At 38.4% G+C, this 26,865-nt stretch overlaps 1 protein-coding gene across 3 annotated transcripts in view; it reads left to right on the top strand.

Annotated features, from left to right (window-relative positions):
* The window catches only part of vps13d (vacuolar protein sorting 13 homolog D), a 323,941-nt gene that overhangs the window by 115,892 nt on the left and 181,184 nt on the right, over window positions 1-26,865 (top strand). For all 3 annotated transcript variants that reach the window (XM_063033119.1, XM_063033121.1, XM_063033120.1), the window contains exons 24-32: window positions 2,831-3,013; window positions 14,141-14,348; window positions 14,558-14,768; window positions 19,543-19,714; window positions 20,812-20,927; window positions 21,757-21,969; window positions 23,333-23,595; window positions 24,563-24,696; window positions 25,248-25,403. In XM_063033119.1, coding sequence (XP_062889189.1) covers window positions 2,831-3,013; window positions 14,141-14,348; window positions 14,558-14,768; window positions 19,543-19,714; window positions 20,812-20,927; window positions 21,757-21,969; window positions 23,333-23,595; window positions 24,563-24,696; window positions 25,248-25,403 — 1,656 coding nt within the window. The remainder of the gene's footprint in view (window positions 1-2,830; window positions 3,014-14,140; window positions 14,349-14,557; window positions 14,769-19,542; window positions 19,715-20,811; window positions 20,928-21,756; window positions 21,970-23,332; window positions 23,596-24,562; window positions 24,697-25,247; window positions 25,404-26,865) is intronic.

Below are 26,865 nucleotides of genomic sequence, written 5' to 3'. Positions count from 1 at the left end.
ACAATTTTAGTCCAGAAATACTTCTAGAGACTGATAATCACAATGAGCAATACATTTTCTTGTGTAACATAATTATATGACTATGTATAGCAACAAGAAAACAACTAATTCAGCATAATTTAAAATGTACTGTCATTAAGAGCAATTCCTATGTGAGCACCAAAAACTGCCAAAGAGAGTCTGAAATAAAAACAGAAAATGCTCGAATTACTCAGTAGGTCAGGCATCAGGTGTGTAGATTAATTATTCATCACCTGAGTTTGGAAGAGTTAGAAATTAAACATGTTTTAGATTGAGGTGAAGAGGGAAATGGGAGAGTATATATCATAGGTGGAGACCGAGGCGGGTATATGTGTCAGCTGAAGAATGGTAGTGAAGCTATTTTAGTCACAGAAGTCGGAAGATGCTCTGGTGTTTTTAGTGTTTATTTTCTACCTGTGTAAGAAGGCAAGGACAAAGGAAATCAAAGTGGATGTGCAATGGAGACTTAGTGTCAGGCGGCAGCTAGGAGATCAAGATTGTTCTTCATCGTTGAATGAAATGTTGTGGTTTTCCCATTGTGGAAGATTAAATGCACTAAATTGAAGCAACCTGAGTGAAGTAATGTTTCTCATGCTTGAGATTCCTAGATGTTGGGAAAGGAAATAAAAGGATACCTCTTACATGATGAGGTACCATAACAAGGTGAACGGTTGATGGTAAACAGCAGAATAGCAGAAGGTTAAGACATTTTGAAATGCTGAAGTGAGAGGGGAGGGACAGTTGCCTCATGGTGGCACTGCATTGTCAGTTGCAGGAAATGAAGACGGATGATGCATTGAATGTGGATTCTGGCATGCCTCGAGAATAAACATTGAATTCAAACGGCCGACTTTTCTTGTTTGAATCAGAGCTAGTTGCTTCTGATGACAAAAGATCATCAACATATATCAACTCTGCTTTTCTCTCTCTCTACAAATGTTGTTTGGCCTGCTTGGTACACCAACATTAACTTTTATTTCATTAAAGCAGTTGTAGTGTTTTGTATCTTCCAGTTATAGAGATATAGAATATACAGCATAGTTCCAGCATTGCTTTGTTAGCACTGTGCCTCAGAGATCAACCACAAGAGACCCACTTTCTCTGCCTTGGCTGCTCTACTACTGCTGGTCAGTTAATCTCCTTATTATAAATATTGCCTTCATTCTCACCACCATGCAACTCAAAACATCTTTGATTTCTAACTTTTCCAAATTCTGATGAAAGATTATTGATATGAAATTGCAACTCTGTTTGTGTCCTCAGTTGCTGTCTGTCCTGGATATTTCCATAATCTTCTGTGTTTTTTTTTCTGTTTTTATGACAGCAGCAAATTCCATAAGAACATAAGACATGGGAGCAGAATTAGGCCATTTGGTCCATTGAGACTGCTAGGCCATTTGATTATGGCTATTGTATTTTCCCTGTCAACCCCATTCTCCTGGCTTCTTCCTGCAACCTTTGACACCCTTACTATCAACTATATCTAATGACTTAGCCTCCATAGTTTCTCTGGCAATGAATTCCACAGATTCAAAACCCTCTGGCTAAAGAAATTCTTCCACATAGCTATTCTAAAGAGACATCCTTCTATTCTGAGGCTGTGCCCCCTGGTCCAAGACTCTCCCATGATAAGGAAACATCCTCTCCACTTCCTCTCTGTGTAGGTATTTCAATATTCTGTTGGCTTCAATGAGATTCCCCCTTAATCGTCTAAATTCTAGTGAGTACAGGCCCAGAGCATCAAATACTCTTCATATATAAACTCTTTCATTCTCAGGATTATTCTTGTAAACCTCCTCTGGACCCTTTTTCATGCCAAAACATCCTTTCGTACATCGGGTGCCCTAAACTGCTAACAATACTTCAAAGACTGACTGAACAATGCATTATAAAGCCTCAGCATTGCATCCTCCTTTTATATTTTACTCTTCTGGAAACATTGCATTTGTCTTCCTTATTACTGACTCAACCTGCAATTTAACCTTTAGGCAATTCTGCACTCGGGCTCCTAAGTCCCTTTGCACCTCCAATTTCTGAATTCACTGCCCATTTAGAAAATAGTGTGTGCTTTTATTCCTTCTACAAAAATGAATGACCATATACTTGACACATTTATAATTGAGCAATAAAGTCAAAAAGTCTGAAGCTGTCTAGAGGAGAAATGGATACTGAAATGAGTCTTTACAAGATTAAGAAAGTCGTTGTAAAGTATTCCATCAAGAGTTCTTTTTTTCTCACCAGTAGACAACTCCTTATAAAAACATTATACTCAACTCGAGTGATCACGCTACTACAAGTAAAATGATAGGGGTGGGGCGTTGGGCTTCTTTGTTTCAACATGGCCTGCCAATAGAGGAAAGCAATAGAATTCCTTGCTGAGATATAGGTCTTGAAAAGCCAGTAAAGATGAGGAAGATCCAAGACAAATAAGAGTCCTTAAGCAGGTTTTAGACAGTTCTGTAAAAATGCCACAGTGGCAAGAACAGTTTGTAGTTCGGACCTCTTAGATCAAGGTAATTGAAATCTAATCATAGGTCTTGCTAATTGTAAGGTTCAAAGTTAAAGTAAATTTATTATTAAACTGTGTATATATTGCCATATAATACCCTGAGATTCATTTTCTTGCAGGCACTTGCAGGAAAATACAGAAATACATTAGAATTTATTATAAAGGCTTATACCTAGAATGCAAACTTGTCTTTCCTTTTCCAAGGCACTTACTAATCTAAATTTGCAGTATTTTAAGTGTTTGTTTCAAGCAGTCACTAATTATTTTCTTCTCCGTCCCTTCTTGCTTTGAGGAATCTAGGTGCGAGATAAGGCACAGAGGGGCTCTCGAATCCTGCTTGACATCGAGGCTGGTGCACCAGTTCTCCTGATTCCAGAAAGCTCCAAATCGAACCAGCTGATTGTGGCAAACCTTGGTAAACTAAAAGTGAAGAACCGATTCTTGTTTGCTAGGTCGCCTGGGACATTCTCGCTACGAAACAAGGTAGAAAAAAAAAATTCCAATATTCATTTCTTTCTGACTAAGCTGGTACAAAACAAATGTTTTCCTTTTTCTAATTTTTGTTAGCCAGTTTTCCTCATTTAATTTAATGCCTTTTAAGTTCTGGACATATCCCTCAGCTCATTATGAAAAGGAGTCAAGTGTTTTGAAATGGAACACAATGCGTGAGGCTGTAGAGCAGTTTTTCGTCACAATCACTATAGGTTGAACTTGCCAAGCCACCTCTGAATCTTCAACATTTTGATGGTCCATGCACTGAATAGTAGTCTTAAATTGAACCTATCCAGTGCCTATAAAAAGTATTCAAGCCCCTTGGAAGTTTTCATGTTTTATTGTTTTACAACATTGAATCAGAGTGGATTAAATTTAGCTTTTTTTGACACTGATCAACAGAAAAAGACTCTTTCGTGTCAAAGAGATCGAAATTAATTACAAATATAAAACACAAAATAATTACGTAATGTTCACCACCTTCAAGTCACTATTTAGTAGATGCACCTTTGGCAGCAATTACAGCCTCGAGTCTGTGTGCATAGGTCTCTATCAGCTTTGCATATCTAAACACTGCATTTTTCCCCATTTCTTCTTTACAAAACTGCTCAAGCTCTGTCAGATTGTACGGATATCATGAGTGAACAGCCCTTTTCATGTCCAGCCACAAATTCTCAATTGAATTGAGGTCTGGACTCTGACTTAGCCACTCCAGGACATTAACTGCCGTTTCTAAACCATTTGTATGTAGCTTTGGCTTTATGCTTAGGGTCTTTGTCTTGCTGAAAAAGAAATCTCCCAAGTCGCAGTTCTCTTGCAGACTGCATCAGGTTTTTCTCCAGGATTTCCGTGACCACCATGCTTCAGGGTAGGAGTGGTGTATTTTTGATGATGTGCAGTGTTTGGCTAACACGTTTAGTCTGATGGTCTTCTTCAGCAGTGGCTTTCCCTTTGCTACTCTGCCATAAATCTGTGACTGGTGAAGCACCCGGGCAACAGTTGTATATGAAGTCTCTCCCATCTCAGCTACTGAGCTTGTAATTCCTCCAGAGTTGTCATAGGTCTCTTGTTGGCCTCCCTCTTGCACGGTCCCCTTCTTGCACGGTCACTCAGTATTTGAGGATGGCCTGCTCTGGGCAGATTTACAGTTGTGGCATATTCTTTCCATTTCTTGATGATTGACTTAATTTTCATTGACTTGGAAATTGTCTTGTATCCATCTCCTGACTGGTGCTTTTCAATAACCTTTTTGCGGAATTGCTTGGAGTGTTCTTTTGTCTTCATGTTGTAGTTTTTGCCAGGATACTGACTCATCAGCAATTGGACCTTCCAGATACAGGTGTATTTTTACTTGTCAATTGGAAAACCTTGACTGCACCCAGGTCTCCAAAAAAGATTTCCGTTTAACTAATTATGTGACTTCTAAAACCAGTTGGCTGCACCAGTGATGATTTGGTGCAGTGATGATTTATTAAAGGAGGGTGAATACTGATGCAATCAATTATTTTGTGTTTTATATTTGTAATTAATTTAGTTCACTTTGTAGAGATCTGTTTTCACTTTGACATGAGCCTTTCCTCTGTTGATCAGTTACAAAAATGACAAAGTAAATCCACTGTGATTAAATGTTGTGAAAGAATAAAACTTGAAAAACTTCCAAGGGGCTGAATACTTTTTATAGGCACTGTAGCTATGAAAATGAAGATTGCATTAAATATAATGTCTGAAATTAGTGTTACAAATATATATTCTGAGAACTTTCAAGGCTGAGAAAAAGGAGCACGACAGTGGTTTGGGAAAGTATAAATAACAAAGCAACTGGTAGTGCAGTGGGGAAAGGAAGTGCATCGTCTGGTATTGAAGGGCTGAAAAGATTAGCTGAGACATGTCTGAAGAATTAGTTGAGGTAAGGTGGAGTCATGATCAAGATGAGATTTGTGTACGAGAAACTTCAAAGTTACTAAATTTATAATTTGGAATCGTTTTCCTTCCTGTTTCACTTACAAAGGCTGGTGGGGCATAGCTATTGAGTTGTATAGACTTAATTGGGAACTCAATGTTTTGTAAATATAATAGTATGGATTCAAAAGTTGGGAATGATTTTTGATTTTGTTAAGTTTGGGCACTGTTAGATGATTAAATCCACATATGGGTTTGTTTGAAATGTTGATTTCTAGAAGTTGGGATTTGTGTTGGGAACTACAGTTTTTCCTGGAATGCTGCCATTGGCTTTGTTGATCAGAACAGGAATCAGAGATTTCCTCCACCTCCTGAAAATTATGGGCAATTCACTTTGGGTGAATTCAGAAGCTGGTGATACCCTGCATGGAAAACATCCCACTGCTATTGGTGATCTCCGCTTGTAAATGAAGAACAGTTGTATAAATGAGATAACTTGTTGATTTGTGCCTTTGATGCATTTAGCGATAGAGAAGAACGAGCTAGGTGTAAAGTTCTTTTCCAGCCCTTTACCTTTCGCACCCGCCTGGTTTCACCTATCACCTTCTAGTTTGTCCTCCTTCCTCTCTGCCCACCTTTTTATTCTGGAATCTTCCCCTTTCCTCTCCAGTCCTGATAAAGGATCTCGGCCTGAAACGTTGACTGTTTATTCACTTTCATAAATGCTGCCTGACCTGCTGAGTTCCTCCAGCATTTTGTGTGAGTTGCCAAGTTGAAAGAATACATTAGCTTATATTCTGGTTATTTGGGTTATTTCTCAAGCGATTGAGGCAATGTTGGCAAAATAATTAGGTTCCTGTTTGAAGTGGGTGACAGCTACACTGTGAGGATAATGAGTGTCTGGTGCATTTCCATGGATTAAGATTTTGTCAGCATAACAGATGAGCTGTATGAAACTAATCTCAATTTTAGCTGTCTTGTAAGAATAATAACAGTGGTCCAAAAGCTGACTTGAGACTGACAATGATTTGTGATTCTGCATAGAATCTAGGCTGTGTTGTCAGGCTAATTACAAGCTTGTTGGCATTTAAGCTATGCTGTTGGGTAATGACTGATGGGCTATGATTGACCCAGAATGGAGGCCATGTTTTCACGATAATAACTTGTATCCTGTACATGACCCAGGATTGAGGCTGTCTGGATAATTACTATTTCCTCTTTGACAGGAGTTCAAAAGACTGGATTATCCAGCATTAACATCCCCACTCGTGGTATAAAATGTATTCTTTAAATTTCACTTGTATGTGAAATTGATTATGTTAACATATCATGCTAGGCCATTAATTTTGAATGTAATACACCGCAAAATAAATCACTTATTAATACCAGATTCAGAGGAATAGTTCTGCTCTAAGAATAAACACAAAATTTTGCTGCAATCCTGTGAAGAAAGGTAGCATGCTATTTATTTATTTTATCTCATATTCACTGTAGAATTAAAGTGGTTGAATTATTTTAAATGCATTTCTCTTTTAGAATATGTGATTTTATGTTGATTTAAGTTTTTTATTTTCCCTTTTTTCTTTTTCTGAGAATTTGATTTTGCACGTCAATTCATACAAGGACCCATCATTACTTGAGGTACACAGACAAGATCACCTATTTGAATGCTTATGCAGAGGTGATATGGAGTGTGATGTTTGCTCTTATGTGTTCATGTACTTTTCACTGTGTCTCCTAAGTATCTCGACCCAAGGGAAAATTATTATAGTTAGATTGTTCTCGTATGCACACTCTTTAAAAAAAAAATATCCAGGTATTTAATAGTAATGCTAACTAAAATGGTTGGGAATTACTCAGTTTTTTTTTGTTAACAACTACAGCTAGGTGCAAATACACCAATTTTACTTTTTCCTGCCTTAACAATGCATTTTGATACAGGATTTGGCATTGGTAATTAGTGGATTAATCAAAGTCTCAATGCTAAGAGAAAGGTGACCTATGTGTAGAAAAGAGAGAGTATCCTTGAGAGCATTTTTGAGAACGGGTGTGCCTCCAGTTGTTGTTGTGGACTAGATGTACTGTAGGTACGCATCTTTGATTTGTATATGAACACATGAGTTCTGCAGCTGGGTGTACGAGAGTTTGATTTGACCCTGCTTCCTGCATGTGACGTACAAACGTTTGTATTTAAGAGGTATTCTACTCCAGTTTGGACTGTGCTCATCTTGCAGACACCTGCATGAAAATTGGTTTGTATTCTTTATAGTTTTTAATGTTGAACTGAATGACCCTTGGGAACCACTGTAGTGTACAACCCCCTTCAGCTTCTTTAAACTAGGGTGATTCATTACAGTGAGTTTTCACGTATTAAGCAACAATGGCTTTATTTATAAGAAATGACATCACAGCTCATAGTAAATCATGAGGGAGGTAAGCAATACATTTTAACCTGGTATTAGATGAAAATGAAAACAGTCCTGAGTGTACCTGACTTTGTTGTAATTATCATGTTGTATTAATACCACTGGCTGAAATGTATGTACAAGCTGCTGGTTGCACTGTTTTGTTCAGTTTAACTCTACTTCAGCATACCTTCTGCTAAAATTCTCATCCCTGTCTTTGCTACTTCTAGATTATGAAAGTTCTAGTTCACATCCAACTTTCTGCCCTCTGTAAACTTGAAGTCATTGAAAATTCTGCTCACTACCGACCACTTCACATCAAATTCTGTTCACCCATAATTTGAGGTACATCTGCCTTCTTCCAACTCTGATCTTGTGTACTCTCAGTTTTAATTGTTGAATCATTGCTGGCCTGGACTACAGCTGACAAAGCGTTTGAATTTTGTCTGGATTTCTTCACCTCCCTCTCTGCTTTCTCTATCTAGATGCTTGTCTATACCTACTTCTTTGAGCTGTATTGCAATATTAAAAATGTTATATAAAGACAAATTTCAGGGTGATGAGCAAATTTAAATGGAATAAATTACATTATAATAAGAATTTCCCTAAATATCCTATTATCCAGTAGACAACTTTTGTGGGGAAAAAAATTCAAATAAAAGCCCTGCGGTACAGAAGAGCCATACCAGTGTGAGCAAGCATACAACACTGACACACATTAGGAAATAGTATTATTCTTTGTTAGACATGCAGTTGAGCAGATAAATCTCTATTATAACATGAATCTCACATGTACTTTCTGAAGCTACATAATTACTTCTGCCCAGTTGATTCTGAAACTGGCTACATTTCATTTTTACATATATAATGAATTACCTGCCCAAATAAAACCATTTTCTTTTTGCTGTTATTTGGTCAGTGGAAAGTTTCCCAAAATGAGGCACATAGAATTCATTATTCTTTGAATAAATTGTATTAGGACAAAAACAACAAATTGCAAATTTATTGTCTATCATTCATTGCAGCACAGGAGAATGTTGCCTTGTTCAACCTGCCTGAAAAAATGATTGAAAGTATTGGATTGCAGTGAAAATGCCAGTTTTTTTCTAATAGGCATGCACCATTTTGCTGCACAGCAGTGGATGGGTGTTCAAAGTACTGCTTTTGTAAGAATGCTTGATGAAATTTTTATCTTTGTACTTTTTTTCTCACTGTTTATTTTTAAATTTGTACGCAAATAACTATCTTAGAATATCTCTTCTAGTAGCAGAAACGCATTAGAAGAGACTTTTCTAAATGGTACGAAAACCTGTTTATTTAATCCTTTTCATGTAATAAATTTAGCAACTCACCTGAAATAGTGGGAAGGTAGAGAATTGGGAAGCTTTTAGAAACCAATGGAAGGCAACTAAAAATCCATTAAGAGAGAAAAGATGAAATACAAAGGTAAACTAGCTAACAATATAAAAGAAGGTAAGGTTTTTTCAGATATATGAAGAGTAAAAGAGAGACGAGAGGATATCGGACTGCTGGAAAATGACGCTGGAATGGTAGTAATGTGGGACAAACTTAAGTATTTTGCATCAGTCTTCACTGTCGAAGACATGAGCCATTTTGCCAGAAATTCAAGTGTTGGGGGCAGAAGTGAGTGTCTTTGTTGTTACTAAGGAGAAGGTGCTTAGGAAGCTGAAAAGTCTGAAGATAGGTAGGTCACCTGGGTCAGGTGGACTACACCCCAGGGTTCTGAAAGAGGTAGCTGGAGAGATTGTGGAGGCATTAGTAATCATCTTTCAAGAATCACTAGATTCTGGAATGGTTCCAGAGGACTGCAGACATCCCACCTCTCCCGGAAGTTCCGGGAGTCTCCCACAAATTAATAGTGGCTCCCTGATGCCCGCAATGTCCCGGAAATTGATTTTTTTGAGAGCGAGCATGAGAGAACGCGTGCGAGAGAGCGAACACAGGAGCAAGAAAGCAAGCGTGAGTGAGAACGAGCATGAGAGAGCGAGAAAACAAGCGCGAGAGAGAGTGAGAGTGAGAGCGAGAAAGCAAGCGCGAGAGAGCGAGAGCAAGAGTGAGAAAGCAAGCGAGAGCGAGAGCAAGAGTGAGAAAGCAAGCACAAGAGAGAGCAAGAGCGAGAAAGCAAGCACAAGAGAGAGAGCGAGAAAGCAAGCGCGAGAGAGTGAGAGCAAGAAAGCAAGTGCGAGAGAGAGCGACGGTGAGAAAGCAAGTGCGAGAGTGAGAAAGCAAGCGCGCGCGAGAGAGCGAGAAAGCAAGCACAAGAGAGCTAGCGTGAGTGAGAGCAACCACGAGCGAGACAGCGAGGGAGTTCCAAAAAAAGTCAGAGTGGTAGAGTGTTCCAAAAAAATGTATAAAGTGTATGTCACCCCAGACTACCCTCAAGTGTACCCCTGCCTTATAGGGGTCAAAATAATGACAGTGTTGCTCGCTGCACTGTTTGCAACAGTGACTTTTCTATTGCCCATGGTGGGTTAAGACTGTAAAAGACGTGTTGAGGTGAGTTTAACAGGTGTCATTCGTTCATTAGCATAGCTAACGTTATTTAAACTAGCTGGCCAGCTGCTAAGGAGCTACGCTATTGCAGACATCCCACCTCTCCCGGAAGTCTCCCGCAAATTGATGGTGCTACCTCCCTGATATGAGTTTTTGCAGGGTGGGATGTCTGGGACTGGAAAATCTCAAATGCCACTCCACCATTTAAGAAGGGAGGAAGGGAGGATAAAGGAAATTATAGACCAGTTATCCTGGCTTTTGCGGTTAGAAAGATGTTAGTTTATTATTAAGGATTTCAAAAGGCTTTTAACAAGGAGCCGCACATGAGACTGCTTAACAAGATAAGAGCCCAAGGTATTACAGGAAAGATACTAGCATGGATAAAAGATTAGCTGATTGGCAGTAGGCAAAGAGTTGGAATAAACAGGGCCTTTTCTGGTTGGCTGCTGGTGATTCGTGATATGTCGCAGGAGTCAGTGTTGGGACCTCTTCTTTTCATGTCATTTGTCAATGATTTTGTTAATGGAATTGATGTATTTGGGGCCAGATTTGTGAAGGATATGAAGATAGATGAAGGATCAGGTAGTGTAGAGGAAGCAGGTTATCTGCAGAAAGACTTGGGACAGATTGGGAGAATGACGAAGAAGCGGCAGAAGTGTAAGAGAGTTGATGGTCATGTACTTTGGTAGAAGGAATAAAAGTGTGGACTATTTTCTAAATGGGGAGAAAATTAAAAAATCAGAAGTGCAAAGGAGTCTTCATACAGGATTCCCTAAAGGATAACTTGCAGGTTGAGTCAGTGGTAGGGAGGCAAATGCAACATTAGACCTTCATTTCAAGAGGACTGAAGTACAAAAGCAAGGAAGTAATGCTGAGGCTTTTTAAGGCATTGGTCAAACTGCTCTTGGAGGGTTGTGAGCAGTTTTGAGCCCCTTATCTAAGAAAAGAAAAGAAATGCTAGCATTGGAGAGGGTCAAGTGAAGGTTCATGAGAATGATCTCCAGAATGAAAGTATTAACTAATAAGCAATGTTTGATGGTTCTGGGCTTGTACTCACTGGAGTTTAGAAGAATAGGGAGGGATCTCATTGAAACCAATTGAATGGTGAAAGGCTGAGATAGAGTGGATGTGTAGAGGATGTTTCCTATAGTGGGTAAGTCCAGGACCAGAGGACACAGCCTAAGAATAGAGGAACATCCATTTGGAACAGGGGTGTGGAAATTTTTCTTTAGTTCGAGGGTGATGAACCTGTAGAATTCATTGCCACAGACAGCTGACAGGTCAAGTCATTGAGTGTATTTAAGGTGGAGGTTGATGGGTTCTTGATTGAGCAGCATATCAAGCATTATGGGGAGAAGGCAGGAAAACAGGGAGCAAGGGATAATAAATCAGCCGTGATAGAATGGTGGAGCAGACTCAATGGGCAAAATGGAATTTTCTTTATCATTCTTCTTTAACGTGGTCTTATAAGTGCTTCGAAGCCACCACTTCAAGGAAGCGACTTAAGACTTGGACTATAAATTTGCTAGTTTAGTTTATCTTGCCATTGTTCTTTCATTTTCTGTTCATTGTATGTTGAGATGATGGCAAATAACCCAGCTCTCTGCTGTCAGAACAAAATGCCATAATAATTTGACTGGCTTGAGATAGAATTATGGCTTTCCTGCAACTGAATGAACTCAATGACATATCATCAATTCACTAACAGTTCGAAGCAATGTGATGGTTTAAAAATAAATTCACATTAATCTGCTGAAGAATTCCACTGGCTGCAGAAATGCATTAATACCTGTAATCACCACAATCACACAAAACCCAGGTATTCTCAAATGTGAAAAAAGGCAAAATATTTTGCCATATCAAAATGAGTGGTCTGAAACTAAGGGACGGTCTCATATTCAGAAACTAACTAGCGAAGCACCATGTTTCTCATAAACACAGTAATTTGAGAATGTTATTTGTGCTTTAATCATCAATTTATAGCAGGAAGGATTGGCTTGCAGCATGACTTTTTTTTAAATCCTTGAACAATGGTTCATACAAGGGGTTTGTGTAATGAGTGCTGTGTTCACCTTACTGCCATGCACAAATACTGTTTTAGCATTCGTGAGCCTGATAGAATTAGCAGGATAATGGACTATGACGAGCAAAATGGTCAATAATAATGCCCCCGCCTGGATTCCTCTGAATTTCACTTTTTAGGTTTAACAATTTATCATTTTCTAATTTGATGCTGATGTTTCACTAGTTTTAACTCTGCTCTTACACAAATATCTTCAAATGTATACAAGCACAATTAAAGCAAAATTACCAGTAACATTCATTCAGTAAAAAAAAGCTGCTAAAATGTGCTTCTGCAGTCATTCACTGCCAACCTCAGAAAGCATTGTTGCTACAGCAAAACTTTGCTCATTTTATCTACCCGTAAATGCAGCTATCACAGCCAAGAGAAACTTCTGAATGTGTTAAAAGTGCTCTTTTGGAATATCCATGTGGTAATTTTGTTTAAATAAGTTAACCTACATTTTCAAAAATTTATAAAGTGTCTCTAGATACTTATAGACTAATTTAATATATAGGTGTGAAACATTATGAAGTATCTTCATGCTATAACTTGGGTTAGGTTACTACATCCTTCTGCTGCCACTTTTGCAACCAGCGCTAAAGTGAAAATAGAACTCTGTTTGGAAAGAACTATAAATTGAAAATGCTGGGCACACTTGGGTCAATCTTCCAATATTTTCTGTTTTAAGGTTTCCAGCATGGATGGCATGGTAGTGTAGCAGTTGGCACAACGTTTTACAGTACCAACAACCCTAATTCAATTCCCGCCACTGCCTGTAAGGAGATTGTACGTTCACCCTGTGACTGCGAGGGTTTCAGTGTCCTCCCACCGTCCAAAGATGTACCAGTTGGTAGGTTAATTGGTTATTGTAAATTGTTCCATGATTAGGCTAGGATTAAATTGTGGGATTGCTGGGTGACATGGCTCAAAGGGCTGGGAGGGCCTATTTCGTGCCATGTCTCAATAGACAATAGAATGGCATTTGCAGTATTTTGCAACAAAAACAGAAATGCTGAAGGAACTTGGCATTCAAGCAGCATCTGTGGAAAATGAAACCTGTCAGCAATCCTTCCTCAGAACCAGGAGAAGAGTGGAGGGTTTTCAGTTCACAAAGCAGGGACTCAGAAAGGTGAGAGTTAAGGGAAAGGGAAGTGGGAGGAGTGAGGAGTAAGACAGATCAGGTGATAAAGATGAGTACTGACTATTAGCAAGGCATCTAAAAGAAAGTGAGGTAAGCATGATAACAGGAAATGATGACAGAGCATATTTCATGAAGTTGAAGAATTTATTGTCCATTCCAGAAGGTTAGAGTGCTTTTTGCTCTAGGTCTACTTGAAATGTGATAACCAATGTATAAAAATTTAAGCATAAAACAAGATGCTGAAGAAGTTCAGTAGGTCAGGCAGTATCTGTGGAGGGAAATAAATAGTCAAATTTTCATGTCAAGACCCTTCTTGTGCTTTCCTCCTCTTCAACCACACAGTCACCCAGACTCGCTTTCAGAGCCACATATCCTTCCTTGGTTTTTCACATTTCCCTGACCCGCTGAGTTCTTCTGTCATCTTGTTTTTTTTTTACTACAGATTCCAGTATCTGCAGTTTCTTTTATCTCCATGTAAAGTAGTAAGTATGCATTGTCTACACTAGGAGTGATCTGCATTTGTACTCTATACATTATGTGAATCTTTTTGCTTAATAAACACAGCTGAAGTTTAAAATATGTAATCCAATAATCTTTTTTTCCATTTTGTATTTCCAGCTTTGAAGGGATGCTGAGTATTCATCCAAATACCCTTTCTGGTGTATTGTAACCAGGCATATGAAAGTGCACTACCTAATATTTTTTGTGAACATTTAAAATCTTTTATCATCCTGGGAGCCCTGATCTCTCTGGCCCTAGGAATTATTTGATTGAGTTGATAAGTATTCCATGTAGTTTCAGATATATAGTTAGCTCCTCTCAGGAAAGTTTTGATCTGGCTTAGGAAACAATTGAATTCTCTTAACTGCTTATGGAAGATGCAAAGATATAGTAGATACCACTAACGTGATTGATAATGGGAGAGAATCCAAATTTGGAATGATGTCAGACTGTTAAGTCAGCTATTAATTTGCATTGTGTTTTTGAATAGTTTACATACTTTAAACATCTGTGAAACTTACATGTTTAGATTGTTTAGATTTCATTTTTATCTTTGTTGTTGCTTCCTCAAAATTTTGTCTCTTTTACACCAGGATTCTGAGAATTCAAACCTGTGTGAAGAAATATACCATGAGAAGACAACCATTCCTTGTAGACCCGACAAATTTAGCTCTGGTGCCAGCTCCTCCGGTAAAGCTCACCTTAACAAGCCACATAATATATCTGAGGCTGGCGCAAAATGGAAAACGCAGGAAGGACAACATGAACAGCCACAAGTTGTGGAGCTAACGGAATCCAAGGGTAATGAAATAAGCTCTTAAAAATTATAACAGGTGATTTATCTTAATTTTGGAAAGCTGACTGGGGATAACATAAGACATGCAAAAGGCGTAGATGATCGACTTTAGTATGTAAGGAAATAAATTTTGGGGGTATTTCCTCCTGTTACTTGGTAAACAAACTTGAAATAATTTGTCAATATTTTGAGATTTCATCTTTACCTTTCATAGAAGATCATATCTGCCTGTTGGACTGCATTGTAGTTGACCTACAAGACATGGATATCTTCACTGCTGAGAGACACCCCAGAGACCGTGCTGGAAGGCCTGAGAACTGTGGATCAGACCTTCTTTTCCCATCTTACGTCGTCAGACATGTTGATGGGAATCTGCTGAAAGAACGATGCTGTCTAAAACTACAAGTTGAACGGAACCTGGATAAGTAGGTTTTTCTTTTTTCCCCACTTAATATGGTGTATATATAAACCCTTCCAGCTTTTCCTTCTTCCTCTCCCTCCACTTTTTCATTTTGGTATCTTCACCCTTCCTTTCCAGTCCTGATGAAGAGTCTTGGTCTGAAGGGTGTACTGCTTATTCATTTCCATAGATGCTGCCTGACCTGCTGAGTTTCTCCAGCATTTTGTGTGTGTTGCTTTGGATTTCCAGCATCAGCAGAATTTCTTGTGTTTACCAAAAGTTAAGTCAGTTTGGATGAATGATATCCTACTTCATTGCTTGACTTTGTAACTTCGGGGTTATAGAGCCCTGATCTCAACATCATCGAGGCTATCTGGGATTACCTGGAACAACAGAAGCAAGTGAGATAGCCAAGTCAGCAGAAAACGGTGGCAAGTTCTCCAAGGTGCTTGGAACAAGCTACTACCTGATTTTCTTATAAAACTGCAGGACAGTGTACTTAGGAGAATTGATGCAGTTTTAAAGGCAAAGGATGTTCACACCAAATATTGATTTCATTTAGATTTTTAATGTTTACTGTTCTTTACAGTTTTAATATTTAGAAATTTTACATTTGATTATTTTTGAGAATGTCTTCGCTTTACAGAATTTTTTTACATTTGCCTGACTTGCACAGTACTGTACCTATCCAGATTTCTCTTAAATTTTGAAATTGACCCCGCATCCACCACTCAGCTCATTCCACACTCTCATCAGTCTCTGAGTGAAGAAGTTCCCCCTCATGTTCCCCGTAAACATTTCACCTTCCACCCTTAACCCATGGCCTCTAGTTGTAGTCTCAAGCAACTCAGTGGAAAAAACCTGCTAACATTTACCCTATCTATACCCCTCTTAATTTTGTATACTTCTATCAAATCTTCCCTCAATCTTCTACATTCTAGGGAATCCTAATCTATTCAACCTTATCTTATTTACATCTTCCAACACAAGACTAGGCATGACAACCCACCTCAGAGTACTGAAATGTTATGTTTATCTAGTTATGTTATATGGCTCAGATTGTTGGACAATATCTAGTAACATGAAATGAATTGAAGCAGCAGAGATGTGGTTTTTGAGGAGGATGCAAAGAATATTATGGATGAAACAAATATCTAACGAGGATGTCATGAACAGAGCAAACACAAAAAGAGAAATAATTTATGAGATCATGAAAAGGCAATGTAACTTCATTGGACATGTGATTAGGAAAGAGGAGTTAGAATGCACAGTAATTATGGGAAAGATTGAAGGGAAGAAAGCAAGAGGAAGGCAAAGACAAATGATGATGGAGACAGCAGCCAGAGAACTGGAAATTAATACCAATGAATTGATCCACTTGACCTGAAACAGGAGTCTGTGGGCCATGGCAGTCAAAGCTCAAACTGGGCATGGCACCTGATGATGATGACATCTTCCAAAACTGCACCCAATACTCCAAATTATACCCTACTAGCATCTTATACAATTTGAACATAACATCCCAACTCTTGAAGTCAAAACATTAATTTACGAAGGCCAATGTGCCAAATACTTTATTTACCTCTTTATCTAACTGTGACACCACTTTCAAGCAATTATGGATTTGTATTCCCGAATCCCTCTGTTCTACCGCACTCCACAGTGCGCTGCTGCTCACTGTGTTAGCTCACTATAGCTTGGTTGGTCCTCCCAAAGTACAACACCTCACACTTGTCTTCATTATATTTCATCTGCCATTTTTCAGCCCTTTACAGTTGGAAGCTTTGATAGTCTTCCTCGCTGTTTACTATATATTTAGTCTTGGTGTCATCCACAAATTTGCTGATACAGTTTACCACATTAGCATGGAGATCGTTGATGTAGAGAACAACTAACAACAGACCCAGCACTGATCCCTGTAGCACTCTACTAGTCACAGGCTTCCAGTCACAAAGGGGCAACCATCAACAACCACTCTCTGCCTTATTTCGCGAAGCCAATGTTTAATCTAATTTACGACCTCATCTTGAATGCCAAGCAATTGCACCTTCTTGACCAACCTTCCATGTAGGATCTTGTCAAAGGCCTTGCTAAAGCCCATGTAGACTATATCCATTGCTTTGCCTTCATCAACTTTCCTGACAACTTCCTCAAAAAACTGTATGAGATTGGTTAGTCATGATTTATCACTGACAAAGTCATGTTGATTATCCCTAATCAGTCTGTCTATCCAAATAATTATATATCTGATCCCTTACAAAAACTTTCCCATTATTGGTGTCAGACTCACCAGCCTATAATTTCCTGAGAGACTTTCTAAAACAATGGAACAACATGAGCCATCCTCCCATCCTCTGGCACCTCAGCATGGTTAAGGATGTTTTAACTATGTCTGCTAGGACCCCTGCAGTTTCTGCACTAACCTCCCACAAGGTCCAAAGGAGCACATTGTCAGGCCCTGGGAATTTATCCACCCTAATTTGTCCCAAGAAAGCAAACACCTCGCTACTGCATTGCCCTACCTCTATAGACTGTATCCATCTCCCAAGTAAATACAGTTGTGAAAAATCCATTTAAGATCTTCCCCCATCTCTTCTGACTCCACACATAGTTACCACTCTGATCTTCCAGAGGACCAATTTTGTCCATTGCTATCCTTTTGCTCTTAGTATATTTGTAGAAATCTTTAGGATTCTCCTTCACCATGTCTGCTAGAGCAATCTCATGTCTTTTAGCCCTCCTGATTTCCTTCCTACGTGTTCTCTTGCATTTTTTATACTCCTCAGGTACTCTATTTGTTCCTACTTGCCTATACCTGCTATTCACCTTTTTCTTAACCAGGGCCTCAATATCTCTCCAAATCTAAGGTTCCTTAAACCTGTTATCCTTGCCTATTATTCTGACAGAAACATACAAATTCTGTACCTTCAGAATTTCTCTTGAAGGCCTCCCTCTTAGCAGAACGTGTCCCAATCCACATTTGCCATATCCTTTCTGGTACCAACAAAAATGGCCTTTCTCCAATTTGAAATCTCAACCCAATGACCAGACCTATCCTTTTCCATAATAACCTTGAAACTAATGACGTTATGATCAATAGATGCAAAGTATTCCCCCACACAAACTTCTATCACCTGCCCTGTCTAATTCCCTGAAAGGAGCTCTATTATTGCACTCTGTCTAGCTGGGTCTTAGTTGGTACTGATTAAGGAAACTTTTCTGAACACATTTGACAAGCTATCCCATCCAACCTTTTACTGTATGGAAGTCTCGGTCAAAATATGGAAAGTTAAAATCACCTACTATCACAACCTTGTGTTTCCTGCAACAATCTGTGATCTCTACAAATTTGCTCCTCTAAATCCCACAGACTGTCGGGTGGTCTGTAATATAATCCCATTAACATAGTTATACCCTTCTAATTCCTCAGTTCAACCCACAAAACTTCACTAGACAAACTCTCCAGTCCTGACTGAGCACTGCTGTGACATTTTCCCTGACACATAATGCTACCCTCCCCCTGTAATTGCTCCTGCTCCATGTCTAAAACAACATTGAGCTGCCTTTCCTGCCCCTCCAGCAACCAAGTCTCACTCGTGACTCAATGTCATAAATCCACCTGCCAATCCATGCCTTAAGCTCATCCACCTTTCCTACAATACTCCTTGCATTGAAATATATGCAGCTGAGAACATTAGTCCCACCATTCTTGATATTTTGTTTCCTGACTTTGTATATAGGCTTAACAGCATCTTTCTTCACAACCACTCCACTATCTGTTCTGGTGCTTTGGTTCCAAGTTTGTAACACCAATGACAATCTCATGGTCACCATTTTTAAAAATTAATCCACTGAGTAAATTAAAATCCAAAAAAATCGTTGGTGCTGAAACATTCAGCATTTCATGTAGCACAAACAGAATTAACAATTCAGGTCTGAGACTCTGTCAGAGCTGGAAAAAAGGAGAAGCCAAGCTGCTTTTCATCAGCAAAGAAGGTGGGAGATAGATGAGTACAACAAATGAAGTCTCTGATGGGGTGAGGCCACGTGTTAATGTGCAGATCATGCTGCTTTGTGTATGTATTTGTTTGCTAATAAAGGGATTCTCTGTAAAAGCAGTTGTAGTGACAGTATATAACAATAATTAGGTTTACAGCATCTATTTTCAAAAACTGGGAAAGATCGCCTGTACTTAGTTCAAGAGGTGAGAAAGAAATAATTGGTTTCAACTCCATATTGCAAATGGGTTGCAGTGTTTGCGTGTCAGAGCTTTAAAGAGGAACAGACATAATTACAGAGCTACATGTGAATTACGAGTTTGAGGTGATTTGGAGCTGAAAGTGTTCTGATTCAGTGAGGTATTTTCATTTTCTGAAGACTTGTTTGAGTTAAGTTTCTTGAATGTTGCTTATCCATACCAGATGGAAGAGTTGGGTATAAGTTCTGAAAAGAAATTTCACATGGCCTAGAGAGAAGCACCATTTGAGCTAAACAACTGACATGGAAATAATCAAAATGACACTTTACTCTCTGAATTGTCCTTTCTTGTAATTACAAATAAGAGAAAATCTACAGATGCTGGAAATCCAAGCAACACAAAAAAGGCTGGAGGAACTTGGCAGGCCAGGTAGCATCTGTGGAAAAGAGTATAGTTGTCATTTTGGGCCTACACCCTTCAGCAAAATGAAGGGTCTCAGTCCGAAGCATCGACTATACTTTTTTCCATAGATACTGCCTGGCCTATAAAGTTTCTTCAGCATTTTGTATGTGTTCCTTCTTGTAATTTTTTTTTGTTTTAGGGAGATCAGCCATACAGTCCCTGATATGGCTATCCATGGCAGTTTGTCATCAGTTCATTGCTCCCTGGATCCTAGTAAATACAAGTTAATCCGTGGATTAATACAGAACAATTTAGGAGAACCTATTGAAGAGTTCATGAGGCCATTTGATTTACAGGACCCCAGCATACATGTAAGTATAAATAACAGGATTAAAAATTATGCAAGGTGAGAAGTAGGAAAGGCTGAAATGTTCAAAGTACATTTTATTATCAAAGTATGTATAAATTATACAACCTTGAGATTCATCTCCTAACAAGCAGCCACAAAATGAAGAAACCCAAAAACAAACCCCATATATATGAGAAAAGACTGTCTTAACATCCAATGTGCAGAGAATAAAGAACACACCATGTCCATAAGAAAATAAAAGAATAAAATAACTCATGAAGAAGACTATCAAACACCTAATGTGCAATGAAAAAAAATCATGCAAACAGTAGCCACAGGCAAATAGTGTTTCTGAACTGAAGTCTGTGAGAGAGTCCCATAGTTCAGCACAGAGCCGAATAAACACCATGGAGCAGCATCTTAATCAGCCTGTACTTCGCCTCGGGCCCGACACCCTGACCTTTCTGGAACCTTGACCTTTTCAATCTGGCCTGGTGCTTAATTCTCCATCCAAACATTGGGTTCTACTGCTTCGAGCAACGATCTGGACTTATTTCCTGGCATAATTTCTATATTACTATTTAACTATTTATGGTTTTATTACTATTTATTACTTATGGTGCAACTGTAACGAAAACCAATTTCCCCCAGGATCAATAAAGTATGACTATGACTAACTGGCCTGTACAGGTTGAATTCTATTCTTACAAGATAGTATTTAAGACCCTTGTCTCTCTAATTTTGCCTTGTCCCCTTGTCATTTCCAGTCCCATCTACCCTCCACAGACTCTTTCTCTCCCTCTCTTTTTTAATAAAATATTTCCATATTTCCTTGAATTTATAAGTCAACCTTTCTAGTTTTCCCATCCCCTGCACCCTAGTCCCAGTGTATTCAGTCATTTACTGTTGTTTGTTTGCTCAGCTTCTGCACTCAGGCCCCAGATGTTCAGCAGTTTAATCAGCCAAAAACTTTTTTAAAATGTATATACAAAAGTGCAATAAAACCATTTAGGTGCCATTCAGGCTATGCTTGTTGCAACAAAAAAAAGTTTGAACAAGTTTTCCAGTACTTTCTTTTCAGGCATTTGTTTGATTTCAATTTTCTTCTGGATTTCTCAGACAGTTCTCAGTGGAGAAGTTTATACAAGCATGTCCTTTCTCATCGATATGATGAATGTTAGCTTGGAGCTCCTAGAATCAAAGGGCAAGAATACAAGCAGTACTTCACTGGCAAGGTATTTACTGCTTTTCCGTGTCTGCAACTCTGCTATCACATACATCTTATTTTAAGCTTGTTGGTTCAGGCAATTTACAGAATAACTCTGAGAACCTCTGCTGCTTTTATTATTCTTCTGTCTATTGTGAACACTCAAAATATATAAAATTTGTATATTGAAATTTATCCTTTGGTGTTGTACATGGAAAAACTCAGATCAAATGTAGTCTGCTGTGAAAAAGCGTAAGATGTCATGACTGAATCAAAGCATGCATTCCAAATTAGCGTATGCTTTAGAAGTTGTACAATGTCTAAATACTTTGGACATTGGGAAACGAAGTAGAGAAATTTGTTGTAGCAGAGGATTTTCCCACCAAATCAAACTTCAAGACTCATGGGTTTCAGCACCACCACAGGAAGGATGGTATCGTGATAGGAAGTTTCCAAGGCAGTTTTCATAACAGTTGGATATAGGAGTTTGTATAGTAAAGGCAGTATCTAACAATAATATGAAAGCTCTTCCATACTGAAGATGCGGAGTACTCTTTCAACATGAATGATTTGGTATGCGCTGTTGGAAGAGGAAACAGAAGTAGATGCTATCATGTTCAGAAGGGAAGATGGAAAAGTATTGGGTTAACAAAAAGTAGCTGTGGGGGGAGGGTGAAAGAATGTGATATGCGGGATTACTCTTGCACAAATCTTCATGAAATCAGTGGATCATTAATTTCCTTCACTGCTTTATGATTTAGTGTAAGAATCTTAATATGTAAGTATTCTGTGCATAAATCTCTTGGAAAATGGACTCAAATAATTTTTGCTGTTTTCTTGTACTATCACTTTTTCAGATTCGATTTCAAAAAGTCAAAATTACTTTACGAGAGTTTTTCAAATGCGACCAAGTCTGTAAATCTGGTCTCTCACTCAATGATGGCTTATGACACACGAAGCACTGGACAAGCAATGAACCCTAACATCAAAACAAATGTATTTCGATGCATTTTGGATGCATCAAAGAGTGGTGGCAACCAAGCCTCCCTACAAATGGAGCTGCATTACAGGTGCCAAACAATATAACTGTTTCAGAATTGCCGTTAATTGTTGCTTTCACCATCTGTGGTTAGTCATTGGCCCATGCTGAAATTTATGTGCATATCTCATTGGGCTCAACTATGGCCTTCCCAATGAATGAATATTCAGCTCCTTATTCATGCTCTCAAATAAAGAATAGTTATTTTGACAATTTACTGGCAAGGTAACCAGTATAGTTAACATCTTCATAGGAAACATTACAATATGCATAATAAAAAAGCATGAGTTAGGTCACTTGGCTTCTTGAACCCACTCCACCATCCAATGTGATCAAGGTTGATCTGCCCCAGACCTCATCTTTTTTGTGCCAGTATCCCCGATCTTTCAAAAAATTATCTACTTTATCTTTATATGATGTAGCCTCCAAAATCCTATGAGGTAATGGATTGCAAAGATTCACTGCCCATTGAGAGAAGTTCCAATGCTCCGCAGCTTTAAATGACTGCTCTTTAGTCTTATAACTCTGATCAAGATCCCTCCTTCAGGATTCTTTTACCAGTGCAAATGTCTGTCTACCCTGTCATGCCCTTTCATGATCATAGAAACATAGAAAATAGGTGCAGGAGTAGGCCATTCAGCCCTTCGAGCCTGCACCGCCATTCAGTATGATCATGGCTGATCATCCAACTCATGTATAGTTCAATAACATCTCTCAACCCAAATTAATAGAAAACTTTTTTTCACATGGTCGATGAAGAAGAGAAAAGTAAATAAAACCAAATGGGGGAGAACTGTAGAACCTTGGTACTTTTGATAACTTTACCACACAGTGCAATTCACTTTCTTGTCTCAGACTTGCATACGCAATCATGATGAATATTATTATTACATTGGTGATATAATCATGGGAATAGATGATAAGTATTCAGATTAACATCCTAATGCCATGACCCACCCACTTGTGTTTTGAAAATCAGTCTGGACAGTTACCCTTCCATCCTAAATTGGTCTTTCATTTTAAGAAAGCAAGTTAAGGTTAACTGAGAAATCTGAGGGTATATATATTACTCTGGAAATGTTATATATACATTATTAGCTTTATTCTGAGATATTACATTGACTGAAACCTAGTTCAAGAATGGTAACATCTCGACAGCAATCTCCCTTTGGTGCACTTTCCATCCCTTGCCCTATTGAAAATGCCATGCGGCCCTTTAAAATATATCATGATCTTTCCTCTTATTCAACCTCACTTCTAGTCAGCGCTGTGAGGAGGGCACATTAATAGCTTGGCATGAGATTGATGTAATATTTTCCATGAAATGATCCATTATTAATAAACTGAATCCTGGCTGTGAGCTTAATGTAAGGTTTTTCTTTTTGATTTCCCAGGTCGACCAGAGATGCTTCAAGTTTCACTGTGGTTCTGAATAACCTGCGTGTTTTTGTCATATTTGATTGGTTGATGCTTGTGCGGGATTTCCTGCAAACTTCTGACAGCCCAAAAAAGCCAGAAAATGTCTCACCTGCTCGTGAACGAAAAGTTGGTAATGAAGTCCTGGTTCCCAAAACTGTGAAGTATGGAGTCATTACAAAACGTTCTTCTGTGCCAATGCCAAATGAGAAGTACTTGGAAGTGAAAATCAATGTAACTGGTAAAAAGTGCAATTTATCTTTAGAAAGTTAAGCACTAATTTTTATAGGCCTATTCACTTCCAGATTTATTTCATGGGAGAAACTTTTTGAAAGCACCTGGAGTGCAATTTTATATTCCCTTATAAACTCCTTCATAATGACCACAGGAGCTAAAACTCCACTGGGTATAGTTAACAACTATTGAGTTAAAGGGCCGAAGTTTGAAATTCAATCTGACCTGAAGTAGGTGGTGTTATTTGGATTAGGACATTGCAATTTGGCATAGATCCATCTGAACTTGGAAGGATTGCAATTACTAATAGTTTTCACTCTGAGGAACAGCTGGCAGAATCTGCTGTTTTGTGCATGAATGTTGTGCTAATGGGTAAATGTGTTCAATGCTTTCAAGAGGTTTATTGATATCTAATTTTTGGCTTGGGCATGAAGGATGGATGACCACATGTGGTATTGCCCACAAGGAGTGGTCATCACAGAATCTTGATTAAGCAAGAGTCAGCATGTTCATGTGTGGAAAACACTGTGATTGGGTAAGCTGTATGCCGCTGAGCATTCCTCTTGCAAAATGTTTTTGTCATCATTTTCTTATTTTCCTTGATGTTTCTTCCTTTCACATGACTTTTTTTTTTACATTCAATCCATTGATGTTATCCTGAGGTGCAAAATGCCACCTATTGGCTTCAATCACCTATGGCTTGCAATTTCAGGCGATATATGATAAAAGCAAGTAGTATTGTTGACTGGGTAAAATTGCTTATGAATGCCCTTGAAGTAACCTATATCACTTAAAGCTTCACAAAAATGGTTTAAAATTAAATGGATTGTACCCAAATGAAGTAATATGAATTTGAGCCAATCCCATTAAAAGGGATTACATTTTTCAATTGGTAGTTTCAGGGTTAAGTATAACTTCTGCTTCCATTCCCAACTGGGATCGATTTAAAGAAGCGACATGTATTCTTTTCATAGGTACTGAATTTGTTGTGGTTGAGGACATGTCATGCCATGATACAAATGCAGTCATTCTGAAGGCAACAACTGTGCTCACCTATAAGCCACGACTAGTGGATCGACCATTCTCTGGTAGTCTTGGAGGAATTGAGGTAAGCAATGGCTTCAATGTCATACAAATAAAATAATGTTTTATAGTTAAAGATAATTTAGTTTCATATTGTGCAAAGAGATGTATCGTACATTGCGTAAGCAGAGTAACTGTCTGAACATACAGCCATTTAAAAAAATTAATAATACCACAAGTAAACAAAATGGTAATTTGGTATTATTTTTTCTTGTCAAAATTTACTACGGGATCAAAGCACAGAAATATCAGACACTTAGAAATTGAGGAAATCAAATTTGAAGAAATGAATCTCAGTTCAACTCGAGCCTACTCCATTGGAGTCAAGGAATATCACACTGGTAGTACTGTGACTATCCTTTCCTAATGGGGCTACTTTTCTCCCGTGCTGCTTTCTCACCGGTGTAACCAGAATCAGACATTTGAGCCTAATGTGTACTACAATACCTTCTAAAGTGAATTCTATTTGTATTTTCAGGCTCACCGGAAAGCCCAAGTAAACACAGTCAGATTGAATTTCTCATTTTTATGGCAGATTATGGTTCTAAATCCATTTGCTGTCTTACACATTTACAGGTATTTTCATGCCGCCTTGGCAATGAGCAAGAAACTGCATTGTCCATTATTGATCCTGTAAATGTGCAGATAGAATTGATTGGAAATCCTACCTACCAGAAGAGCTCTGGTCTGCTGGACGCCTTTGGAAGTGAGGATTTCCCACCAGTACTTGAGGTACCATTTTAACAAATAATTTCTGAGCATCTTGATTGTGAACCTGAGATAACTTTTCTCAGCAGAGCAGCAGTTCGGGGTACTACAATTGGATTAGCATTTCACTTGAGGGAGAAATACATGTCCTGTTCTCTTATATTAGTTACTGTATATAAGGTCCTAATCTGGATTAGACTTGGCTCTTACATCTTTCAAATTATCTGACACATAAGGTTTGGGGTATATGAAAATAAAATGCTACAGATGCTGTAAATATGAAACATAGAACACAGCACATTACAGGCCTTTGGCCCACAATGTTGTGCCAACTATGTAACCGACTCTAGAAACTGCCTAGAATTTCCCTAGTGCATAGCCCTCTATTTTTCTAAGCTCCATGTAAGAGGCTCTTAAAAGACCCTGTTGTATCCACTTCCACCACCGCTGCCGGCAGTGCATTCCATGCACCCACCACTGTGTGGAAAAGCTTACCTCTGACATCCCCACGATACCTTTTTCCAAGCATCTTAAAACTATGCCCCCTCGTGTTAGCCGTTTCAGCCCTAAAAAAAAGCCTCTGGCTATCCACACAATCAGTGCCCCTCATCATCTTATACACCTCTATCACGTCACCTCTCATCTTCCGTCGCTCCAAGGAGAAAAGGCCAAGTTCACTCAACCTATTCTCATAAGGTGTACCCTTCGATCCAGGCAACAAATCAAACATAGAAATCCTGGTAATATTATCTGTTTCTCTTTCCATGGATGCTGCCTGACTTGCTAAATGATTTGAGCATGTTCTGTTTTCTTTTAATGTATTAGGATTCTGTATGAAGAATAGGGAGTTTTAAAATATGATACTGAAGATTGCTCTCATTTATAAAATTGTTCTTCAATAACTTTGACTTAAACGAAGAGAAGGGAGAAAATATAAAGCTTTGGTATCGCAGCCATTTTGACTATTAGATTATTTTTGTAAATGAATGCTTACTTAACATTCGACTAGTATTCCTTGTGTTACAATCAAGAAAACCGGAGATGACTAGTACATGTGATTGAAATACTGATTGGAGGAAAATGTCTCTTCTTTCTTTTTTTCTTTTTTAATCTTTTTATTAGTTTTCAAGTTCATAAACATAATAACAATAGTGATCTAAAGAGATTGGAATTACGTTATTGGTAATAAACATATACAAGAGAAACTACAAATAGTGCAAGTGTAATAGACTTCCAAACTCTTAATATAATTAATCATGAAGAGAAAAGAAATAAAAAGAAAAGGATATCACAAAGAAAACCCCCCAAAATAAACAAGCACAACAAAACAGGGCTGAACCAATATATTAGATCGAATACATTCATTAATGTTGTTAACTCCGCTCCTCTATTCATATATTCTAAGTTAATAAAAAGGATTTGGAAAAGGTCAAACTAGATCATATGAAAATGTTGAATAAATGGCTTCCAAGTCTCTTCAAATTTA

The sequence above is a fragment of the Mobula hypostoma genome, chromosome 25, assembly GCF_963921235.1.
Source record: "Mobula hypostoma chromosome 25, sMobHyp1.1, whole genome shotgun sequence".
Lineage (NCBI taxonomy): Eukaryota > Metazoa > Chordata > Chondrichthyes > Myliobatiformes > Myliobatidae > Mobula > Mobula hypostoma.
The sequence above is the reverse complement of the archived record's forward strand: the minus strand, read 5'-3'. Positions and strand labels throughout refer to the sequence as shown.